This window comes from Podarcis liolepis, assembly GCF_965112155.1.
Source record: "Podarcis liolepis genome assembly, chromosome: 7".
In the NCBI taxonomy this organism is placed as follows: Eukaryota; Metazoa; Chordata; class Lepidosauria; order Squamata; family Lacertidae; genus Podarcis; species Podarcis liolepis.
Genome location: NC_139561.1, coordinates 81,699,195 through 81,720,018, shown reverse-complemented (window position 1 = coordinate 81,720,018; position 20,824 = coordinate 81,699,195). Strand labels below are relative to the sequence as shown.

The 20,824-nt window shown below is 43.7% G+C and overlaps 1 protein-coding gene and 1 long non-coding RNA gene across 2 annotated transcripts in view; one reads left to right on the top strand and one right to left on the bottom strand.

Moving 5' to 3' along the window:
• The window catches only part of LOC310712557, a 96,012-nt gene that overhangs the window by 66,060 nt on the left and 9,128 nt on the right, over positions 1–20,824 (top strand). The gene's annotated exons all lie outside the window — the stretch shown is intronic.
• LOC310712513 (phospholipase A2 inhibitor gamma subunit B-like) lies at positions 1,781–19,598 on the bottom strand. Its single transcript, XM_083515656.1, has 5 exons — positions 19,468–19,598; positions 17,856–17,978; positions 14,214–14,366; positions 3,040–3,186; positions 1,781–2,143 (listed from the first exon to the last, which is right to left on the bottom strand). The coding sequence occupies exons 1-5, from the start codon at positions 19,517–19,519 to the stop codon at positions 1,986–1,988; spliced, it is 633 nt and encodes a 210-aa protein (XP_083371782.1). The 5' UTR covers positions 19,520–19,598; the 3' UTR covers positions 1,781–1,985.

The window sequence follows — 20,824 nt, the reverse complement described above, 5'->3', positions numbered from 1 at the left end:
TGATGCTGATAAAAGTCAAAGACAGTGTGAATGATGTGGATTTGGCATTTGGACAATGAGAGAGGGAGAGTGGCAGCATCACAGATGTATATATTTGTGTAATATATAATGTTGCTATATAATTTACTGTCAGCTTAGATTCTTCACATTGTTTCTTCTAAGAAGAATGGGACTCCCAGATGTTGGTAATCACAATGGAGGGGGTGGGGAGAGTGACATTGGGCTCATGTCCTCTTCCTTCACCATCTTCTTCTTCATATTATAAGTTAATTATTATAAGATGATGTACCAATGTTATTTAACTCTAAAGAGCTTAGATCAAATATAAAGAGTGTACCACAAAAATGTTGGAAATGTAAGAATTGCAAGGGGTCATTCTGTCACATGTGGTAGACCTGTAGGAAGGCCAAGGTCTCTTGGGACATGATATATAATGGGGGGGGGGAATCAAACTGACTTTTCCACGAGTCCAGAACCCTTCTGGCAGGGGATATTGGTCAGTAAAATTCTGTTTATGTATCCAGCTGTATTCATGTATGCAGGTACAGTGGCAAAGGATCCTTATGCTCAGAGGTGGAAAGTTGTGAGAATAACTTGAAAAGAAGAATGAATGGTGAAAGCCTTAGAATTGGATTTTAATATTCTGCTGGAAGCCACCCAGAGTAGCTGGGGAAACCCAGCCAGATGGGTGGAGTATAAATAATATATTTATTATTAAATTATTATTATTATAATTTGCAGAGATGGCAAAGGTAAAGGAGGAGAGGCTGCTACAGCTGAGGCCCTTCCCCACATAATGCCACTTTCAAAAAAAAATTCTGGCCATGTGTCCCTCTGTTGCTCAGATAGTGGCACTGGTTGCCAATTTTCTTCCAGGTCAGATTCAAGGTGCTTATGTTTATTTCCACAGATACCTGAGCAATGTGAGCCCAAGGTGCCTCGAGGAGTATGCAATCCCTTATGCTACACCTTAAGCAGTGAGATCCTTTGATTGGGGCAATTCTTGTAGCTCCCTACACACCTGAGGTTTAGTCAGCCTTCAATTCATAGGAAGCCTTTAGTGCAACAGGACAGAGAAAAGCTTTTATTCCTTTTTCATAACACTAGAATTTGTGGGCAGCTAATGGCAGTGAATGTTGGAAGATCTGAGAAAGATGGAAGAAAGTGCTGCTTGAAATAGCAGATAGTTAAACTCTGGAATTTGCTCTCAGGAAGTAAAGATGGGCTGCCACGTGGATGTGTTTGATTGAGGATTAGAAGAAATTAATGGAGGATAAGGCTAACAATGGCTACTAACCAAGTTGGCCATGTTCTTCCTCAAGTGTTGGAGACAGTATTCCTCTGAATGTCAGTTGGTGGGAATCACAAGCCGGGGGACGGGATGGGACCAACTGATGTTGCTGTCCAGTCCTGCTTTGAGGCTTTGCACAGGCATCTTGCTGTCCATTTCGACAACAGGGTTCTGTAACAGCTGGACTGGTTCAGCAGGCGGATGCAAGCAGTGCCAGTTGAAGCTTGTGGAGAATCTAACATTAGCACAAATCTTGATTGCCTCAAAGTGGAAAGGGATGCTTTGGTGGGGGTTACGTAGCATGGCTGCTGTGGTGAAATGGGATGCACTACCCCTGACAACAAGGGAGCACAAAGTGGACACAATTAAATTTTACATGGAAGGCTGGCCAGGGATTTCAAACCTGAAATCTTGCTCCCATCCCCAAGAACTTTTATTTCCCCCAACAAATGATGCATTTGGATAAATGATACAACACACATTATTTGCCATATATATTTATTTTAGACATGATTCAATGACTTCATTTGCACATGAAAGTCAAATACAGCCTGTCTTTGAGGAGAAGCTTCTAGACTTCTGGAAAGAAAGCCTGGGAGTCCTCAGGCTGAGACCACCCCTGCTTCAACCACTAGGTTGTCAATTTCCATAAATGGTGGGTTCTTCTGGGTGGTGGAGGTTTGCCTTCCCTCAGTTACAGCTCATTGGCATCATTGTCCATTGCGTCAGTACACTCTAATTGAGTGATCTCATATCCCAATGATTTAAGATAAGTCACCAGCATATCCTGACCGTAGTCACACATACTAGCTGTTGCACAGCCTCGGAGAGCACCCGTCAGGGTGGTTTCCCCTGTTGGAAAAAAGCCACATACATATTTTTGAAATCCAAAACCCTCTCCCTCAAACAGAATGGTGGGCAACGTTTTTCAGCCCAAGAGCTGTTTTCCAGTCTGGGTGACCTTCTGGGAGGTCCACATGCCAATGGAAACATATGTAAAATCCACCTTTACACGGCAGGCTATTTTATACATACACTCAAACAGCCCTCTCTGTTCTCCCTCCAAGTAACCAAGAGTTCAGGGGCAACAATCCAGCCAGGCCAAAGCATACAGGTAGGGTATGAAGTGGGGCTTGTGAGGGGTGTGGCCTAGGGAAAGCAGGTGAGGGGTGTGGCCTAGGGAAAGCAGAGAGTTCTAGAGGAATGCCTTTGGCTCCTGGACCTATGGGTCTCCATCCTGCCCCCTCCAATTTAAAGTGCAAATTTTAAGATGTATTTTTATTTAACAAAAACTATATACCGCTTGATTGCAGTAAAAACTGCTAGGTGTTTACAAGAAATATTTACATTAGCAATAAAAGCAGTTAAAATCATTAAAACATTTAAAACTCAATCGAATGAACAGCAAAAGGGAATAGAGCATGTCCCTATATGAATAGGCTTTTAAGGTGTTGCTGGGGATAAAATGGAATAAACTGGCGCAGGGTTCCAGGCAAGAACCCCCAAAATCACTAGCCCTTCCCTGTATTCTCCTCCTCCTCCCACCTCCTTGCACACACATCCCTCCTCCTTGGGCTCCTGCTCATCCCAGACACTCTATGAGGGCAACGTGGGTCTCCTAATAACTTTCAGCACCCTTAATAAACAAAGTATCCTAGCGTCTTTTAGGGGAAGCCATGACTGCTCAAAGTAGTATGATACTTCCTCAAAGATGGGGCCCTAGCTGCACTCCATCATACAAGACTCACCAAACTTCACGAGACCCCCAGCGTAGAAGCATTGATCCTCCTCATTTCTGCAGCTGACGGTCTTATTGCCCTCACACTCATCTGTCAAGATGGTGAGACAACTCGGGCACTTCAGTCCATTGAGCTCCCTCGTCTCACTCTCAGGCACTGGAAAACAATCACCACACCAACATTGCAGTTAGTCAATGTATTTCTTTTGCAGATGCAAACCACAACTTGCTGTATGTGAGGGGTGGGAATTGTGCTTCCCCTTCCAAGATGGATGCGTACCACCTTCCAACACTTCTCCAAGTGGAGTGCTTCAGCCATGCTCCATTCATCCAAGGCTACATTAATGCATGGTGCAAGAGATTTCTGACTGGGGCCACATTCACAGCATACATTTCAAGCAAAGGGATACCACTTTAAGCAATTGGGCTTAGCACTGAGCACCACTGGGGGGCAATCTGAGAGATAAAATGATAGCCACGGATGGACACAAATGATGATAAAAGTCTACAAAATGGCCCTCTTCCTGAGAGCGGGAAAGAGAAAGAAAGCTCTTAGTAGTTTTAGCCTTAAAAAATCACTTCTGGAAAACATGTGCTTAGTTTTGGGAGCTAATAAGAACTATTGTGTGGGGTTTGTTTGTTAATTCATAGCTCTGTGAGGGGAATAGGGGTTTCCCAATTAACTCTCAGCACCCTTAGGAAATTACCACTCCCAGAATTCTTTGTCTTGGTGTTGTTATAGTGTTTACAATAAAAACATACACCAGGGTGTTGAGAGTACTAAGCCGAACCACAAAATGGTGCCTCCTCCCAACAAGAAGGGAGGGGTGAGTGAAGATCTACATCAGGAACAAGGGAATGTGAATGTCTACATCAGGAACAAGGGTGGGAGGAGACCAGAGTTCCAATCTGTACTTGAGCCACGAAACTTGCTGAGTGACCTGGGGCCAGACACTGCCCCTTAGCCTGACTTATTTCACATGGGTGTTTGAGGCTAAAATGGAGAGCAGGAGAGCCAGACATGCCACCTCAAGCTCTTTGGACAAAATAGTAGGGATGTAAATATCAGAAGCTGCTGCAGGAGAGGGACTGTGAGTAACATCACACAAGGAATGTTTCTAGGACTAAGGTAAAACTGTGAAGCTCCCTTCTAATTTTTGCTCATGAATCCTGCATGTTGTTCAAGTAATCTTGTTATTGATACATGGTTTTTGGTTTTGTTCTATGCACAGTTTTTCTTTTACTATGCTATGTTATTAAATAATGCAGATATCCTCTTAGAAAGCACTGTTCTGTTGGCGAAGGCAGGAGCCCACGTTGCAAATGTTTGTAGAAGGCCTGGCCAATCCAGAGGTATCATACTGCGTTATCACTCACTGGATCACCACCTTGTTGTGGTTGTGAGATTTTGACCAGCTTCGGCCCATCTGAAGCTGATACAGACTCATCTTATCTTGAGCCCAAGCAGAGTAGTCCACACAGCAGAAGGATAAGCAGTATGTGCCTACATTCTTAACTTTATTTACACTCTATGCTGAGAGAATACAAACATGCATTCTGCCTCTGTGAGAGCAGAGAAGCAATTCCCTCGGAAACAAAGAACACTGAGAGAACAGTGAAAAACAGGAAACCAGTGTACGCCACATCCAGTCTCCCATTTCCCGTGGGAACCCAACAGTAACTCTGACTGTGGAATGTAAACAATTGTCTTGTGACAAGCATTTTGCTGCACAGTGAAGAAAGCGGAAACCAACATCCTCCCCCTTTCTGTGAATATCACTGGGCAGCGTGTTCGTACAATATCAGTACAAACCCAACTTCTGCACATAGGTACAGTGTTGATCCCTTGGTACAACCTTGGACAATACATCAGCAGGAATTTCTTTACCTGGCATATAGGACACCATTACGAGTCCCTTCTGAATACATCCCCTAGCATGTTGCAGTTTCAATTGCAAATGCTTCGTGCTTTGCTTACAACCTTCAGAATTCAGCAAAGCTAAACATGTTTTGTTGTCTTGATAAACCTGGATTGGACATTTGACAGGAATTTTCATGTCTTTGCACAATTGTAACAACCATTCACAATCTTTAAGTGAATAAGACAGTGCATTCAGTTCAGCTTCACAAGTACTTAAGCTAACTGTTGTTTGCTTCTTGCATGACCAATCAAAAAGACCCTGATTGTACATATAGCAAACTCCAGACGTGCTTTTCCTGTCTGTAGTGTCACTACCAAAACTTGCATCTCAAGACCACCAGACTTCTGATTGTTAAATCTCAGTCTGTAATGCATAGTGCCTTTCAAATAGTGAGCTATGTGTTTCAGAGCTTTCCAATCCTTAACAGTAGGATTGTTGACTTGTCTGCTTAGGAAATTACAGCTAACAGCAATGTCAGGTCTTGAACATCTGGCAATGAAGTTTAGTTTACCTAGCACACTTCTGTACAGTGTAGTGTCAGAAAATGCTCCTTCAGTGTCATCTACCTAACCTGTTGTCATCGGTGTGTCTACAGGGTTAGCATCCATCAGGTTTAGTTTGCTTAACACATCAGCAATTTTCCGTGACTGGTGTACTAGAATGTTACCATCTTGATCTCTCTCTATTTCCAGAGATAGGTAGTTGTTTACCTCACCAAGATCTTTCATGTCAAAATGCTCTTTCAGTTGAGCTAGGGCGTTATTGTCCATTTTGACATCTTTCCAAAAGAACAGAATATCATCAACATAAAACAAGCAATACAGCTTCTTTTGTCCCTCCTCTTTGACAAATACACATGGCTCAGCTCTCCCTTGCTGAAAACCTAGAGAAAACAATACTTCAGTGAGTTTTGTGTGCCAACACCATGCACTTTGTTTGAGACCATAAAGGGATTTCTTCAGAGCACAAACAAATCCCTGATTTACCTGCACGCCATCAGGTGGAAGCATATAAAGAGATTCATCTAGAGATCCATACAGAAAAGCTGTATTCACGTCGTGGTGACTAACGTGTAGATTCTCCTCTGCAGCAAGCTTGAGCATAAGCCTAATGCTCTCATACCTCACGGTGGGTGAGTAGGTCTCGTGATAGTCTTCACCTGGTACCTGTGAAAAACCTCTGGCTACCAATCTGGCTTTGTGTCTGACTATCTTGCCATTTTGATCAGTCTTCGCTTTGAAGACCCATTTGCTTCCAAGCAGTTTCATTCCTGGAACTACTGAAACTAGCTCCCATGTTTTGTTCCTCTCTAAGGAATCAAGCTCAGCCTTCATGGCATTTAACCATGGCTCAGCATCCTTTGAATCCAAATCCTGGATTTCTTGGAAGCTTGAAGGTTCAAATACCTTCTTGGAGCTTTTAACAGCTGCTACTGCTGTCTTAGCAAACTCATCAGCAAATCTCTTTGGAGGTCTACCCTTTGTGGCTCTCTGAGACCTGCGAATTAGCCTTAGGTCTTCAACACTCTCCTCTTCCTTCTTAGGAGAAAAGTGACCTATAGTGAACAATGGTTCTTCCAATTCTTCTCGATCATAGCATTCAGAGGGTCACATAGAGGCTTTCATACTCTTGAAATCCTCTGAATCACCTGATTCAGTCTCAGACTCATAATCAGGACCTTCATCAGTGGGTTGTTGCAGCAGCTGTGGCTGTTGCTGCTGCTGTTGCTGTGGCTGTTGCCTATCCTCAGTCTCATCACTGTCATCAGGATAACATTGGAAAATTCCCACATTCTCCCCCCACTTGGCATTGTACTCAACACTTCTTGTGACCCTAATTGTCTTAGAGTCAGTCATCATTACTCTGTAAGAACCTTTCTGATACCCAAGAAAGATACCATGCAATCCATGCTTGCCTAACTTGGAGCTTTGTGTGTGTGAACCCACATGTCAGAACCAAAAATTCTCATGTGTTTGATGTAAGGCTTCTTGCCAAACATCTTCTCATAGGGGGTACAACCAATCGCTGAAGATAACCTGTGATTATAACTGTAAACAAAACAAGCCAAAGATTCCACCCAATAACTCTCTGGAAGATTGGCATCATGCAGCAAGATTTTTAACCCTTGAAGCAATGTTTGATTTGCCCTCTTGCAAAGTCTGTTCTGCCATGGCGAGCGAGGACTAGACAAATCGTGCTGAATTCCTTTCTCAGTCCGAAAAGCTTCAAACTGCTGAGAAGTGAATCCCCCCCCCCCGCGATCAGTGAAAAAGTCTTTATCTTCTTACCATGCACATTTTCCAACAAAGCACAGATTTCCTTGAACCTTTGAAATGCCTCTGATTTCTGCTTGAGATTGTACACATAAATATACCTGGAAAATGCATCAATGAGAACCATGAAGAATCTGTTTCCACCCAAAGAGGGCGACAGTGGACCAACCAAATCAGCATGCACTACCTGGTATGGTTCTGTAGCTTGCCTACTAGAAACCTTACCTTTCGCAGCCATTTTCACTTTGTTTGCTGCGCATGCCTTACACTTCATGTGGTACCTGCAGGTTTTAATAGTCATACCTTCAACCAAGGCAGGCATTTTAGATATTGCCTCAAAATGCAAATGACCAAATTTCCTGGGAAATCATGAATACATCCTGCATGCAAACTTTTGTTAGAACCTGCAATGCAACAAGTTTCATCCTGCACATCATCATCAAAATACAAAACAAACAAATGATCAACATATTCAGCATGCAATACATAATCGTTTTTCTTTGTGATGGTGCACTTCTTGTTCTTGAAGGAAACGTAAAATTTCCGTTCATTCAGCTGTGCAACACTGAGTAGATTGTGTGCAGCATCTGGAACGTAGAGAACATTGTGTATTGATAAGTCCAAACTGTGAAGAACAACAGTTCCGTAGCCTTGACTGGGGATCATGTGGTCATCCGCCTGGTGAATAATAATAATAATAATAATAATAATAATAATAATAATAATAATAATTATTTATTATTTATACCCCGCCCATCTGGCTGGGCCTCCCCAGCCACTCTGGGCGGCTTCCATAGAAACCAAAAATACACTAAAATATCACACGTTAAAAACTTCCCTGAACAGGGCTGCCTTAATATGTCTTCTGAATGTCAGGTAGTTGTTTATCGCTTTGACATCTCATGGGAGGGTGTTCCACAGGGCGTGTGCCACTACCGAGAAGGCCCTCTGCCTGGTTCCCTGTAGCTTTGCTTCTCGCAATGAGGGAACCGCCAGAAGGCCCTCGGCACTGGACCTCAGTGTCCGGGCTGAACGATGGGGGTGGAGATGCTCCTTCAGGTATACTGGACCGAGGCCGTTTAGGGCTTTAAAGGTCAGCACCAACACTTTGAATTGTGCTCGGAATCGCACCTTCCTGCAGTGTAAAAGACACGAACAGTCGCTTGTCGTTGCATAAGTGCCGTGTTGCGCCCGAATCCACCACGAAGAAAGATCTAGATGTCTTCTGGACCTTTGCAACCTTTGGAGTGAAGCGTGAGACCATTGCCTTGTGCTGCGTTTTCCTGGACACTGGACCTTTGCCTTTTCCATGCGATGAGCCTTCGCTGCGCTGCTCTGTCTTGGCCCTGGGAAATCTGCATTCCCTCTTCATATGGCCTAGACGTCCACACGGGTAGCATTTCACTGCCTTCAAAGCTTTGGTGCCATCTGGTGGTTCCACTGCATTCTGGGATGACGTCTGTGAAGACTCCCCCTTACCCATGCAGCTAGCACCTCGCCTGTCCGCTTCATTCAGAATCACGGCAGTAAAATGTGCTACTGTGATCTGAGCAGTTGGCTGAACAGCAATCTGAGTGGCAACGGACTCCCAACTTGAACCCAAAGAATGTAGTAACATGAAGGAATACACGGTGAGTGGGTTTGCACGTTCCGATGAGCCGTGTGAGCGAAGCCATCAGGAATCCTGTACTCCTAACAGGGTCACCCAAGGTGGTAAGGTCAAAGGGAAGGAGCTAGATAAAGAATGATCCAAAAAGTCCTCAATGGCAGAACAGGCGGATGATAACAAGCGGTATGTTACAACGGCTGTGAAGGTGGATAAGGGCTGCAGCAGACAGGAATCTACCAGTTCATTGTGACTACTCATGCCATCGGAACAGAGCCCTACTGCGAAGATTGTGCCTTGGTCAGCATGCACTGATCTACACACATAAAACAAATTCATGTACTGGTGTCTTCCAAAAACCCATCCCAAACCCAAACCCCAAAAGTCATCTGGCAATCGGCAAATGGTAATGGGGGTAGGATCATGAAATTTGGAAGCCCCTAGTCATGAACCAGCACATGGGCGGTGAATACAGATTCAGTCGTTCCCACTCAAGGAACAAGGCAGTTGAGCAGCTTGGCAGCTGTATCCATTACTGAGTAGCCCTTTTTAAGATCCACTCTGATCACCCTGGAAAGGGGGAGGGGCTAGAAAAGGTGCCCTAAACATAGTCTGCCTCCCTTTTCCCCTGACTGGATGACCACACACAATGGGGACACCACCTAGCGGTTGTAAAACACAATTGAATTTTGGAACATGGAATATACAGACTTTGTCAGATAACACAGATAGCAAGCGTTCTGAATGCAGAACTGCCATCATTGCAAGAGAGCTGCAATGTTTTAACATCAATATTGCAGCGCTTCAAGAGACTCAAAGAGCAGGTGAGGGACAACTGAAGGAAGAAAAAGGAGACTACACTTTCTTCTGGAAAGGTCTATCAGAACAAGAACTTCGGATACATGGAGTAGGCTTCACTATCAAAAATGATCTTGTGAAGCTCCTGTCAGAAGTCCCTACCGGCATTAATGAGTGACTTTCAACCCTTCGAATAAAGCACACCAAAAACCAACAGGCTACTCTTATAAGTGCTTATGCACCAACACTGGATGCCGATGAAGACATTAAAGAAAATTTTTACTTTCAGCTTGATACCGTTCTATCAGAGATGCCTAAGGAAGATAAACTCATCCTCCTGGGTGATTTTAATGCAGGAGTTGGGCGAGATTTTAATCAGTGGCCTGGGACTATTGGGAAAGAAGGAATTGGCAACAGCAACCCGAACTGAATCTTACTTTAGACGATATGTGCAGCGCACAACATTGTTACTACCAACACACTCTTTTGACAGAAAAATAAATTTAAAACTCCCTGGAGGCATCCTCGGTCAAACCACTGGCACCTCTTAGACCAGGGGTCAGCAACCTTTTTCAGCCATGGGCTGGTCCACCATCCCTCAGACCATTTGGTGGGCCAGACTATATTTTGAAAAAAAAATGACCGAATTCCTATGCCCCACAAATAACCCAGAGAAGCATTTTAAATAAAGGCATACATTCTGCTCATGTCAAAACACCAGGCAGGCCCCACAAATAACCCAGAGATGCACTTTAAAGAAAAGGACACATTCTACTCATGTAAAAACACGCTGATTTCTGGACCGTTCATGGGCTGGATTGAGAAGGTGATTGGGCCACATCCGGCCCATGGTCCTTAGGTTGCCTGCCGCTGTCTTAGACTATGTTATTGTCTTTGCTAAAGATCGCCGTGATCTCCTCCTTACCAGAGCTATGACGAGTGCCGACGACTGCTGGACAGATCACTGACTATTACGCTCCACAATGGCTATCAATATTATACCTTAACGCAGGCTTCAAGGAAGGAAAACAAGGCCCAAAATGAACACCCAAGGCCTTCAAGATCCCATTAAGTGGGATTGCTTCCAAATGACTCTTAAGGGCCATCTGCTTTCAGAATTCCCTGATAACATCGAGGAACACTGGGCCAAGCTAAAAACATCCATTACTGCAGCCTGTGAACAAAGCCACAAAGACCATCTATGGGCAAATAAATCATGGCATATGCCCCCTAGGCTCAGCAGATAGTATCACACGTCTAAAAGATAAAGAAGCTATTGCACTGTGCTGGAAAGAACATTACCGACATCTCCTTAACTGCAACTCCCCCGTAGCTGCTGAGGTCCTCTCACAAATTCTGCAAAAACAAGTTAGAGATGAGCTTGCAGTATCTCCAAATCTGGGAGAGTTGTGTACAGCTATTAACTATATGAAAAACAAAAAAAACCTGCAGACCTGAGGGAAAACCTGCCGATGTCTTCAAAGTGGGTGGAATTGAACTTGCACAACAACTTCGCAAGCTCATCAAAAAAATATGGGAGAGAAAAGAGATCCCAACAGACTTTATGGATGCCAAAATTTTCAATTTTATTTTTTAAAAAAGGTGACAGAACTGATTGCGGAAACTATCGAGGCATCTCTCTATTAGCTGCAGGTGGTAAAATTCTTGCAAGGATCTTAGCAAACCATCTCTTAACAATATCCGAGGTGACCCTTCCTGAATCCCAAAATGGTTTCCGGCCTTCTAGGGGGACAGTGGACATGATTTTCACCGCTCAACAGCTTCAAGAAAAATGCAGAGATCAAAACCAACCCCTGTATGTGACCTAAGGCTTTCGACATTGTAAATCATAATGCCCTGTGGACTGTCCTTCTGAGAATTGGCTGCTCAGATAAATTTGTAAACATCAACCGACTCCTCCATGATAATATGACAGCATCAATCGCAGATAACAATGGCTCTCAAAGTGAACCATTCACAGTGGGATCAGGTGTTAAACAGGGTTGTGTTATCGCCCCAACTCTATTCATTGTTTTCATTGCCATGATCCTACACTTTGTCAAAGGGAAACTCCCCACCGGAGTAGAAATAATATATTTGACAGATGGAATTTCTTCAATTTGAGCCGGCTGAAAGCAAAGAGTAAGGCTACAGTAACTTTCATCATAGAGCTTCAGTATGCTAATGACAATGTAGTGTGTGCACGCTCAGAGGATGACCTCCAAACCATCCTAAATATCTTCCCAGAAGCTTATGAAAACTTTGGCCTGTTGCTCAACATCCAAAAAAAACCAAAGTACTGCACCAACAAGTACAAAATACTCCTTCTGCAGCTCCACAAATCCAACTCAATGGTGTAACGTTGGAAAATGTCAATCACTTCTCCTACCTAGACAGTTATCTTTCCATAAGGGCTAGCACTTATGCCGAAATCCAGCATCCCTGAGCTCTGCGAGTGCAGCTTTCTGTTGATTGAAGTGCAGAGTGTTTAAGGACCGGGACATTCACAGGGAAACCAACATGCTTGTTTACAAAGCTATTGTACTACCAACCTTACTGTTTCCTTGTGAAACATGCACCACTTATAAACACCATCTCTAACTCCTCGAAAGATTTCATCAACGGTGTCTCTGAAATTTTTTACACATCACTTGGGAAGACACGCGAACTAATATCAGTGTACTGGAAGAAGCAAATAACACCAGTGTTGAAGCAATGATTCTTCAACATCATCTTCGTTGGACTGGTCATGTTGTGCAGATGCCTGATGATCGTCATCCAAAGTAACTACTCTATTCGGAACTTAAAAATCAAAAGTGTAATGCTGGTGGTCAGCAAAAGAGGTTCAAAGACTGTCTAAAGGCAAATCTTTAAAAATGAAGTATAAACACCGACAACTGGGAAACACTGGCCTGCGAGTGCTTCAGTTGGAGAACAGCCTTTAACAAAGGTGTCATGGGCTTTGAAGACACTCGAACTCAGGATGTAAGGGAGAAATGTGCTAAGAAGAAGGCATGCTTGGCAAATCCACACCATGATCAACTCCTACCCAGAAACCAATGTCCCCACTGTGGAAGGACGTGTGGTTCCAGAATTGGCCTCCACAGTCACTTACGGACTCATTGTTAAAACCGTGTTTATGAAAGACTGTCTTACTTGGCTATGAGTGATCGCCCTAGAAGAAGAAGAATGATACTGCCTTACCAGTCGCACTGCCTGGTGTGCTGTTATTCCTATTTTCCTCTGCACCTGAGGGTCTCAGTATGCAATTCATGGTAGCTCACTAAGCCAGGCTCCAGCTCAGCGCAGCTTCCAGCTTTGGCGTTCTTGGTTCAAATCCCAACCCCAGCTTCTGTCCCTAGTTTGAAAAGGATGGTGATACAGGCCTGTATCATCAGCTGGTGTATGCCAGGAGCCTAGCCGGGGCTTAAAGATGGAACCTTCATATTAATTGTTTCAGTGAGGGCCACATTTCCTTCAGGGCAACCTTCTCAGAGCCACATGCCAGTGGCCGGGCCTCTTGCGAAAGTGAGTGGAGCAACAAATGTAATTCTTTTTTACTTTTTATTTTTTAGCTAATGGGGCTTCCCGCTGCCGCCGTGCTGCCAGAGCACGAATTCTGTTCTCATCCTGAAGCAAAGTTCTTAAACTGAAGCACTATTTCTGGGTTAGCGGAGTGTGTAACCTGAAGCGTATGTAACCTGAAGTGTTAGTAACCCGAGGTACCACTGTTAGTGTTCCTCTATAATATGTAATTAAGCATCACTGGAGTCCATTGCATCTAATAGATCTTTATTAGCATTTGCTTTAACCTGAAGATATCAATTCCCTGAATGCAAAACTCAAAGGAATCAATTCCCTCCCACACAAGAAGGACAGATGCCTCTCCCGCTAAAAATATCTGTACAAATGCAAATGCATCAAAGAAAATGGGTCACTCTAGGTTTGGGGGCTAGAACTCTGGGAAACCTATGAGGCAGTGACATGTAGTGGTTAGAGGGTTGGACTAGAATCTAGGAGATCAGGGTTCAAATTCTACTGTAGCCATGACACTTGCTGAGTGGCCTGGGCCCGGAACCATCTCTCAGCGTAACCTATTTCACAGGATGTTTTGAGGCTAAAAAGGTGAGCTCAAGCGTTTTGGAGAAAAGCATAGGATGTAAATACCAGAAGCTGCTGCAGGAGAGGAACTGTGAGTAACATTATGGGATGGGTGTTTCTAAGGTAAAACTGTGATGCTCCCTTGTAATTTTTGCTAATAGATGCTGCATGTTGTTCAGGTAATCTTACTGTGATTTTGGGTTTTGTTCTATTAGTTCCCGCCACCCCCATACTATGGCTCCAATGCTTCCCTGCTCATTCCCTCTGTCAGTGGCTCTTCCCTGTCCCACCAGTCTGAATCAGGTTTGAAATGTTCTTTCCTAGTGTCACCCTCAGGCACCTCCTGGAGTGACTGGCTGGCACCACTCCTCCTTGTCTAGCCAGTCCCTGACATCAGGATACTGCCAAAAGCTTGTTTGTCTTTCTTTGACCTTTCTCATTACTTGAGTTTTGTGAGACCAGCTCTCCTGATGATGATACTTACTTTCAGGAGGTCCACTGTTGCACATATCTGTCTTGCAGCAGGAGATCTTGCTGTGGATGTACATTGATGAGGTTACTGAGGCACTGGCATAGTCTGCATCACACAACTCTGTATCGATGCAGGACTTGAGAACCATATAGGACCCCAAAAGTGCTATAAAAGAAAGAATTGGAAAAGGAAATAACTAGACCTGGAGATAGGGCTGGCCCACCCATGAGGCAAGGATTGATGGTCATCTTATGTGGCAGGATCCAGAGGGGCAGGAGATCTGACCACCAAGAAAAGCATTGCCTGATGCTGCTGCCTTCTGTATGAGGGGCAGACCGTGATGACAGCTTCACTCAGCTGTAAATCGGTATTGGAAACCCTGCCTATCCTGATTACTTCTTCCTCCAGCACCCAGCACACTGACTCTCTCATACCGGCAGTCCATGTCCCTGTTTTTCGTGGCAGGGACCTTGGAGCTCCTTCCTTTTTCTTTTTTAATATAATGTTTATTAAAATTTCTTTTTTCCTTTATAACAACCAAATAAAATTTCTTCATCACGTATATATTTGCTCAAATTGAGCTTTGACTTCCTCCCGTCCCCCTCCCTGACTTCCATATGCAATCACTTTTATCTTCGCATTTCTAAATCACCCTATTTACCTTATCTCCATACCTAAAATACTTACTTCTAATATTTATAAACAGGTATCAAATCATAACCTGTCCTTTTCAAACAGTTCGTTGTGCTGGTTTCGGATTCGCACCCATCAGTCTCGCCAGCTCGGCGTATTCAATCATCTTTGTCTACCATTCTTCCAACGTTGGAAGTTCCTGCTGCTTCCATTTCTGGGCTAAAAGTATCCTTTCTGCCATGGTAGCATACATAAATATATTTATGTCTTTTTGGGGGGAATTTCTTCACCTATTATCCCTAATAAAAAAGCCTCTGGTTTTTTTACTAAAAGTATTTTATATATCATATCCCAGTAGACTTTAATCTTAGGACACGTCCACCACATTTGAAAGAAATTCCCTTCCTTCTCCTTACATTTCCAACATACCTTATCTTGAGTTCTATACATTTTAGCAAATACCACCTCGGAGCTCCTTTCTGAGGCTCCCTCTGCCTCACTGATGCCCATGTAGGCACACTGCCTCTTTCCTTGTGGGGTGGTCATTCACAAAGCGCAGGCTGCAAAGCCACCCTACCTATCCGTTGCCGGGCTGCCTGCACTGCCTGGCTGCCTTTGACTGGCAGAGTGGGCTCCATTTTTCCTCCTGTGCTGAAAAAGGCAAGCCAAGGCTGTCTCCGCCCGGAGCCTGCACTCCATTGTTGACTCACACAAGGTGGGGGCTCCTTCAAACTTCTCCATTGAGAGATGGGCAGCCGTGCCCTCTCAACAGGAAAGGGTCACATGGCTCGCATTTCCCCTGCTTAGCAGCTGAGATACCACTCCTACTTGTGTGCAAGCAGGAGCGGGGTTGGGGCTTTGCAGCTGGGGAGGGGGAGCACTTTAACAGAGCCCCCGCCCCACGACTTGCTCATGTGAGCCAGTGGCAGGTTGGGGTTTCCGCACAACTACTTGGCTGAGTCGAGGGCAGCGGTGTGCTCTTAATCCAAGCAGTTTAAGGAGGGAGGGAGGGAGGCAGGGAGGAACAAGATGTATAAGCCTTCTCCATGCAGCTTTTTCTCCTAGTGCAGACATATGGGACAGACCACGATGATGATTTCACTCAGCAATATATCTTTAATTAAGCCCCCACGATCATGAGTCCCTCTGCCTCCAGCTCCAGACTGCAGCTTGTTTAGTTTTTCCTCAGCGTGCTGGGTGCTGGAGCCAGAGGGACTCATGATCGGTGGGGGTTTCCCCAGCGACTTACTGCTGAGTGAAGCTGTCATCACGGTCTGCCCTTCCTGGGGCGATATGTCAATATATCGCTCAGGCCTAATCTTCAGTCACCCTTTCTTCCATGTCTGCGGGGTGGGGAACATTTCATGGTTTGCCTCAGGTATCCAATTGTGTTGAGCTGGCCCTGCTTGGAGTGGAAAGAGAGTTCTCCAGTTTTATCTATTTGTTGAATATGAGGACTGGAGAACCTTTGGCTGTCTAGAGGTTTCTACCACCCTTCTCCTTATTGAGTGGGATCAGTTCAGGAGGCGTCATGGGAAGCAATTAATGAATGAAATAAGTTTTGTGGCTGCCAACATGGATGACAGAGTGGATAAAAATCAATTTAAAAAAATCAAAATAATCAGATTAAATTTAAATCAGAATTTTTTTATTTAAATCAGATTTTTTTAATTTAAATTGTTTTTTTGGAGTATTCCCCACCCCAAGATAGTTTTCTATTTAAGTTACATTACAGTCCAAAGACTATCCTCATCAGGAAATAAGGATTTGTTTTAAGCTTTTCATGTGTGCTATAACTCCCTCAAAGGTTTTTCTAAAAAAATTGTTTAATCACATCAGTTAACAAACATGGATACATATGCTATAATGTTATTGTTTTAGTTAAATAAATTATTTAAATTGCTAATAATGAAATGATTGTTTTTTCTCCTTCCAATAAAATACAGCAGAAAAGAAGTCCAAATATAAACAGTTAATTTATTAAACCTCACAAAATTTTATAATTATCTGTCAATGTTTTTCTAATAGTATAACCAAATCAATAATTTTTGATATAACTTTAAAAACTACTCTGAAAATTTATTATTCCAAAAACGAAACCTTCATCTAGTTGTAAATATTAAGATTATACCAGCAAGAATGAGTCTTTATGTAAAAAAATGTTTTAAATCAAGTTTTACTGACTAGTGATTTAAATTGTGATCAAATCCACCCTGTAACTGGACCAATGAGAGTCGATGCTGGAGCTCATAAAGGGAGCATGTACCCCAGGCAAATAGGAAGGGGCAATATGTCAGTGTCAGTTTCTCTTGGTTTCTTATTTTAAGTTCATTTCTCCACATTTTCATATCAGTTTCCAACTCTCCCCCCCCACCAACATTTAGTGTGAATGTAATTTTTACTCTTAGGCCCTATCTGCAGGGTCATACTGATTTAAGCAGTCATGGTTTCCCCCTTTGGGGGGGGGGCAGGATGTTTGTTGACCATATTGGCTGTGAATCCTGGCAGACTAGCTCTCTGCCTTGCAGGTCATTTTTCACTTGGCCTGGGAGATAGGAACCACACAGACTGACTCCAACTACAAAAGGTGAGGCTGCTGAACCGACACTGTTTGGCTTGTTTTGTTGCTGTTACTGATATCCATCTTTTCTATCTTTATTTTTAGCTCTTCTTATGAATTAGGTGACTGTTGCTTGATTTTGTTGTAGCTTCTTATATGCACACTTTACCCTAGTATGTGCATTTGTATATTGATTACATGGCCGGACAACTGAATTGCAAAAATGGGAGAAGGGCAGATTCTCAAGGATGGCTTTGTTTTGCTCTGCCAGTTGAGTAAACGCACCTTTAAATATGAACTGACTTGAATTTCTTCCTTGCTCCTACAGGCAATGCAGAGGCTAGAATACTACTTTATTAAAAGTCATGTTCCATGGCTTGTGGCTAACATATGGCCTTAGAAAGTGAGTCAGGGGGTTTACGTTTTGGTGATCAAGGAGGTTGAAAGTTCTTCTCACTTACACAGTTTGCCAACTCCAAGGGCAGACATGCAGGACTGATCATTGGACTCGTCACACTCCTCAGTGGTGGCATTTCTGCAATCTTTTCCTTCATTGAAACAAGACTCACATGTCAGAGATGCCACTGCAGACAGGGGGAAAATGGGTTTAGAAAACTTTAGTAACTGTGTAGGAGGAATAGGTCTGCGTCAAGGTACAGGAACAGAACACTTTCTGCTACAAACTCCATCTTACGAGAGTCAGCAAAGGCCACCGAATGTGATAGCTTCAAAAGCGAACTAGAGAAATACATGGTTACCATCCTCAATTGATATATTTTTTCTGCAACATTGGAGGCACTATTTGAATACTACTTTCTGCAAACTAGTATATATTCCTTCTGTAGTTCTTAAACTCTGTGAAAGGGGTGGGCCTTGCATAGACCAGAGAATGATTGTTGAAGATGACTCCTGCAGTCTGAGGGAGAGGACCAGTAGAGAAGGTGTGAGGAAACCTTTAAGCCTTCCAAAGTTGTTGTACTATAACTCCTACCACACCAGCAAATATGACAGACTCTGGTAAGCACATCTGGTACCCCTGGAACCTGACTCCACTGAGAGATTGGGTGTGTGTGTAACACCAGCAAACTAAAAGATTTCATGGGGGGGGGCAGGATAATTCCGCTCTGAAATATGAGAAGAATTGTGCCTATACATTGTCTCCTATCCTATCATATTGTTGTTGTTTAGTCGTTTATTCGTGTCCGACTCTTCGTGACCCCATGGACTAGAGCACGCCAGGCACTCCTGTCTTCCACTGCCTCCCGCAGTATGGTCAGACTCATGTTTGTAGATTCGAGATCCTATCATAAGTTTCTACAAATGTAAGCAACTTTCTCTTTACTTTAAATCAGGCATGGCCAAAGTCCATTTCAGGGGCCCACTGGTCGGTTTAATCTGGCCCCTGTGGCAGTTTATTTTCTTGGGGTAAAATCCTGAAAAAATTTAAACAACTTCAGTCCTAAAAAATGCTCAGCAACTTTGGTTGGCCCTTTGGTCGGCCCTCACAGCTTTTCTCTTCATCAAATCTGGCCCTCTTTGAAAAAAGTTTGGACATCACTGCTTTAAATTTAAGCTAGGATTCTGGTTTATTGAAGAGTGAACTACTGCCTCTTTTGCTCCCCCAATGTACTTGGAGATGCCACACCTCTGTATGCATTTGGTAAAGTAAAGATTTAATATTGAGAACAAAGTTTCAGGAAGAAGGGGCAGAATTTGAGTGGACGATGAGGCAAGCAGACAGGAAAGAAGTTCAAGAAACATACTCTTTGTTGTAGATTGGATTCTGGTTTACCCAAGAGTGGGCAACTGCCCCCATTGCTCCCCCAATGGACTTGGGGGTACTGCACCTCTCAGTATGGATTTGGTTAAATAAAAACAAATATAAACATTGGGAAGAAACTATCTATGATTGAGGATCCCTTGTAGCTTGACCATATGCTTTATTCCTCTCCCTTTCAAAGGAAGCACAAGTCCTTGTTCCTTTCTTCTCCTGCTTTAATGGCTGATCCCCCTCCCCACTTAATTCCTTCCTGGAAACATGATGAACTGCCCAGCAGCTGTGGTTCTGCTCACCTGGATTCAGAAGGGTCAAGAGGAGGCAGGAGATCAGGAGTGTCTTCATCATTCTTGAGAGCTGAAGAGCCAAGAAGGAGTTCGAGAACAAGCAAGGAACTAAGGCTTAGTTGGAGGAATTTGTAGAGGATTGCAAGGAGCACTTTGCCAGCACCCAGGAACAATGGGTTCAGGACAGTGTCACAAATTTTTAGAATTCTAATCATGCTATACTATGATGTAAAGCACAGTGTTGAAAACTAATTAATTCTCTTCCCCCTTCCAAGAAATCCAAGGACACGTCCCTCCTAATCTGTTCCAGCCTCAATTTATCAACCCTGGATGTGGGGAAACGAGTCACATCAGGTTACAGCACTGAAATTGGATTAGGTTTCTGGAAGCCAAGGTGGTTTCCCTGACAGCATGAACTTTTTTGAAAGGGGGACAAATGTCTGTCCACAGTTTCCCTTGTGGTACAGTAATAAAATGCACAGAGACCCGGATCCCCTCACTCCCATTAAATTCAGTTGCATTTGGGGTAAATCAATCTCTTCCCCCTTCCCAGAGCTCCAAGGACATTTCCCCCCTTTAACCTGTGGCACCCACAATTTCACCACCAGGGAAGTGAAGCCCCATCAGGTGACACCAGAATTCAAAGCTCAGCAGTGAAATTGGATTAGATTTCCAGAAGTCCAGGCAATTTTGCCAGATTTCTCTGATAGTCAGAATCACGAATTTATTTATTTTTGGTAAGGGGAGACAAGTGTCTGTCCAGTTTCCATTTTTGTACAGTAATAAAATGCACAGTTACTCATGATCTAGATTTCCTCTGTCCCATTAAATGCACTTGTTTGGGGTACAGAATTGGTCCACTTGCTCTTTAAAATAAGTTGGTTAGAGTTAAGAGAATCCCATGGACTGCAAAAAGATCAAACCTCTCCATTCTGAAGAAATCAGCCCTGAGTGCTCACTGGAAGGACAGATTGTGAATCTGAGGCTCCAATACTTTGGCCACCTCACGAGAAGAGAAGACTCCCTGGAAAAGACCCTGTTGCTGGGAAAGGTTGAGGGCACAAGGAGAAGAGTACGACAGATGACGAGATGGTTGGACAGTGTTCTCAAAGCTATTAACATGAATTTGAATAAACTGTGGGAGGCAGTGGATGACAGGAGTGCCTGGGGTGCTCTGGTCCAGGGGGTCACGAAGAGTCGGACACGACTAAACAACAACAGAGTTAAAAGCAGGGGGGTGGGGATTGCAGGTCTGTGTCCAGAGGAGCTTGCAGATTTAAGGGACTATCTTTTACTGGGGTTGGATATACACAAGCACAGCTCCATGTCCTTTGCTTTTGTTTCACTTTTGATGCTGATGAAAGTC

What these genes read in the sequence shown, in the direction of transcription:
- LOC310712513 (XM_083515656.1), bottom strand. Translation starts at nt 19,519, where the DNA reads ATGATGAAGACACTCCTGATCTCCTGCCTCCTCTTGACCCTTCTGAAT. An exon ending in CTTGACCCTTCTGAATCCAG is followed by an intron (nt 17,979 to 19,467) that starts GTGAGCAGAACC and finishes CCCTGTCTGCAG; the next exon opens with TGGCATCTCTGACATGTGAG. An exon ending in TGGGGGTCTCGTGAAGTTTG is followed by an intron (nt 2,144 to 3,039) that starts GTGAGTCTTGTA and finishes TTTTTCCAACAG; the next exon opens with GGGAAACCACCCTGACGGGT.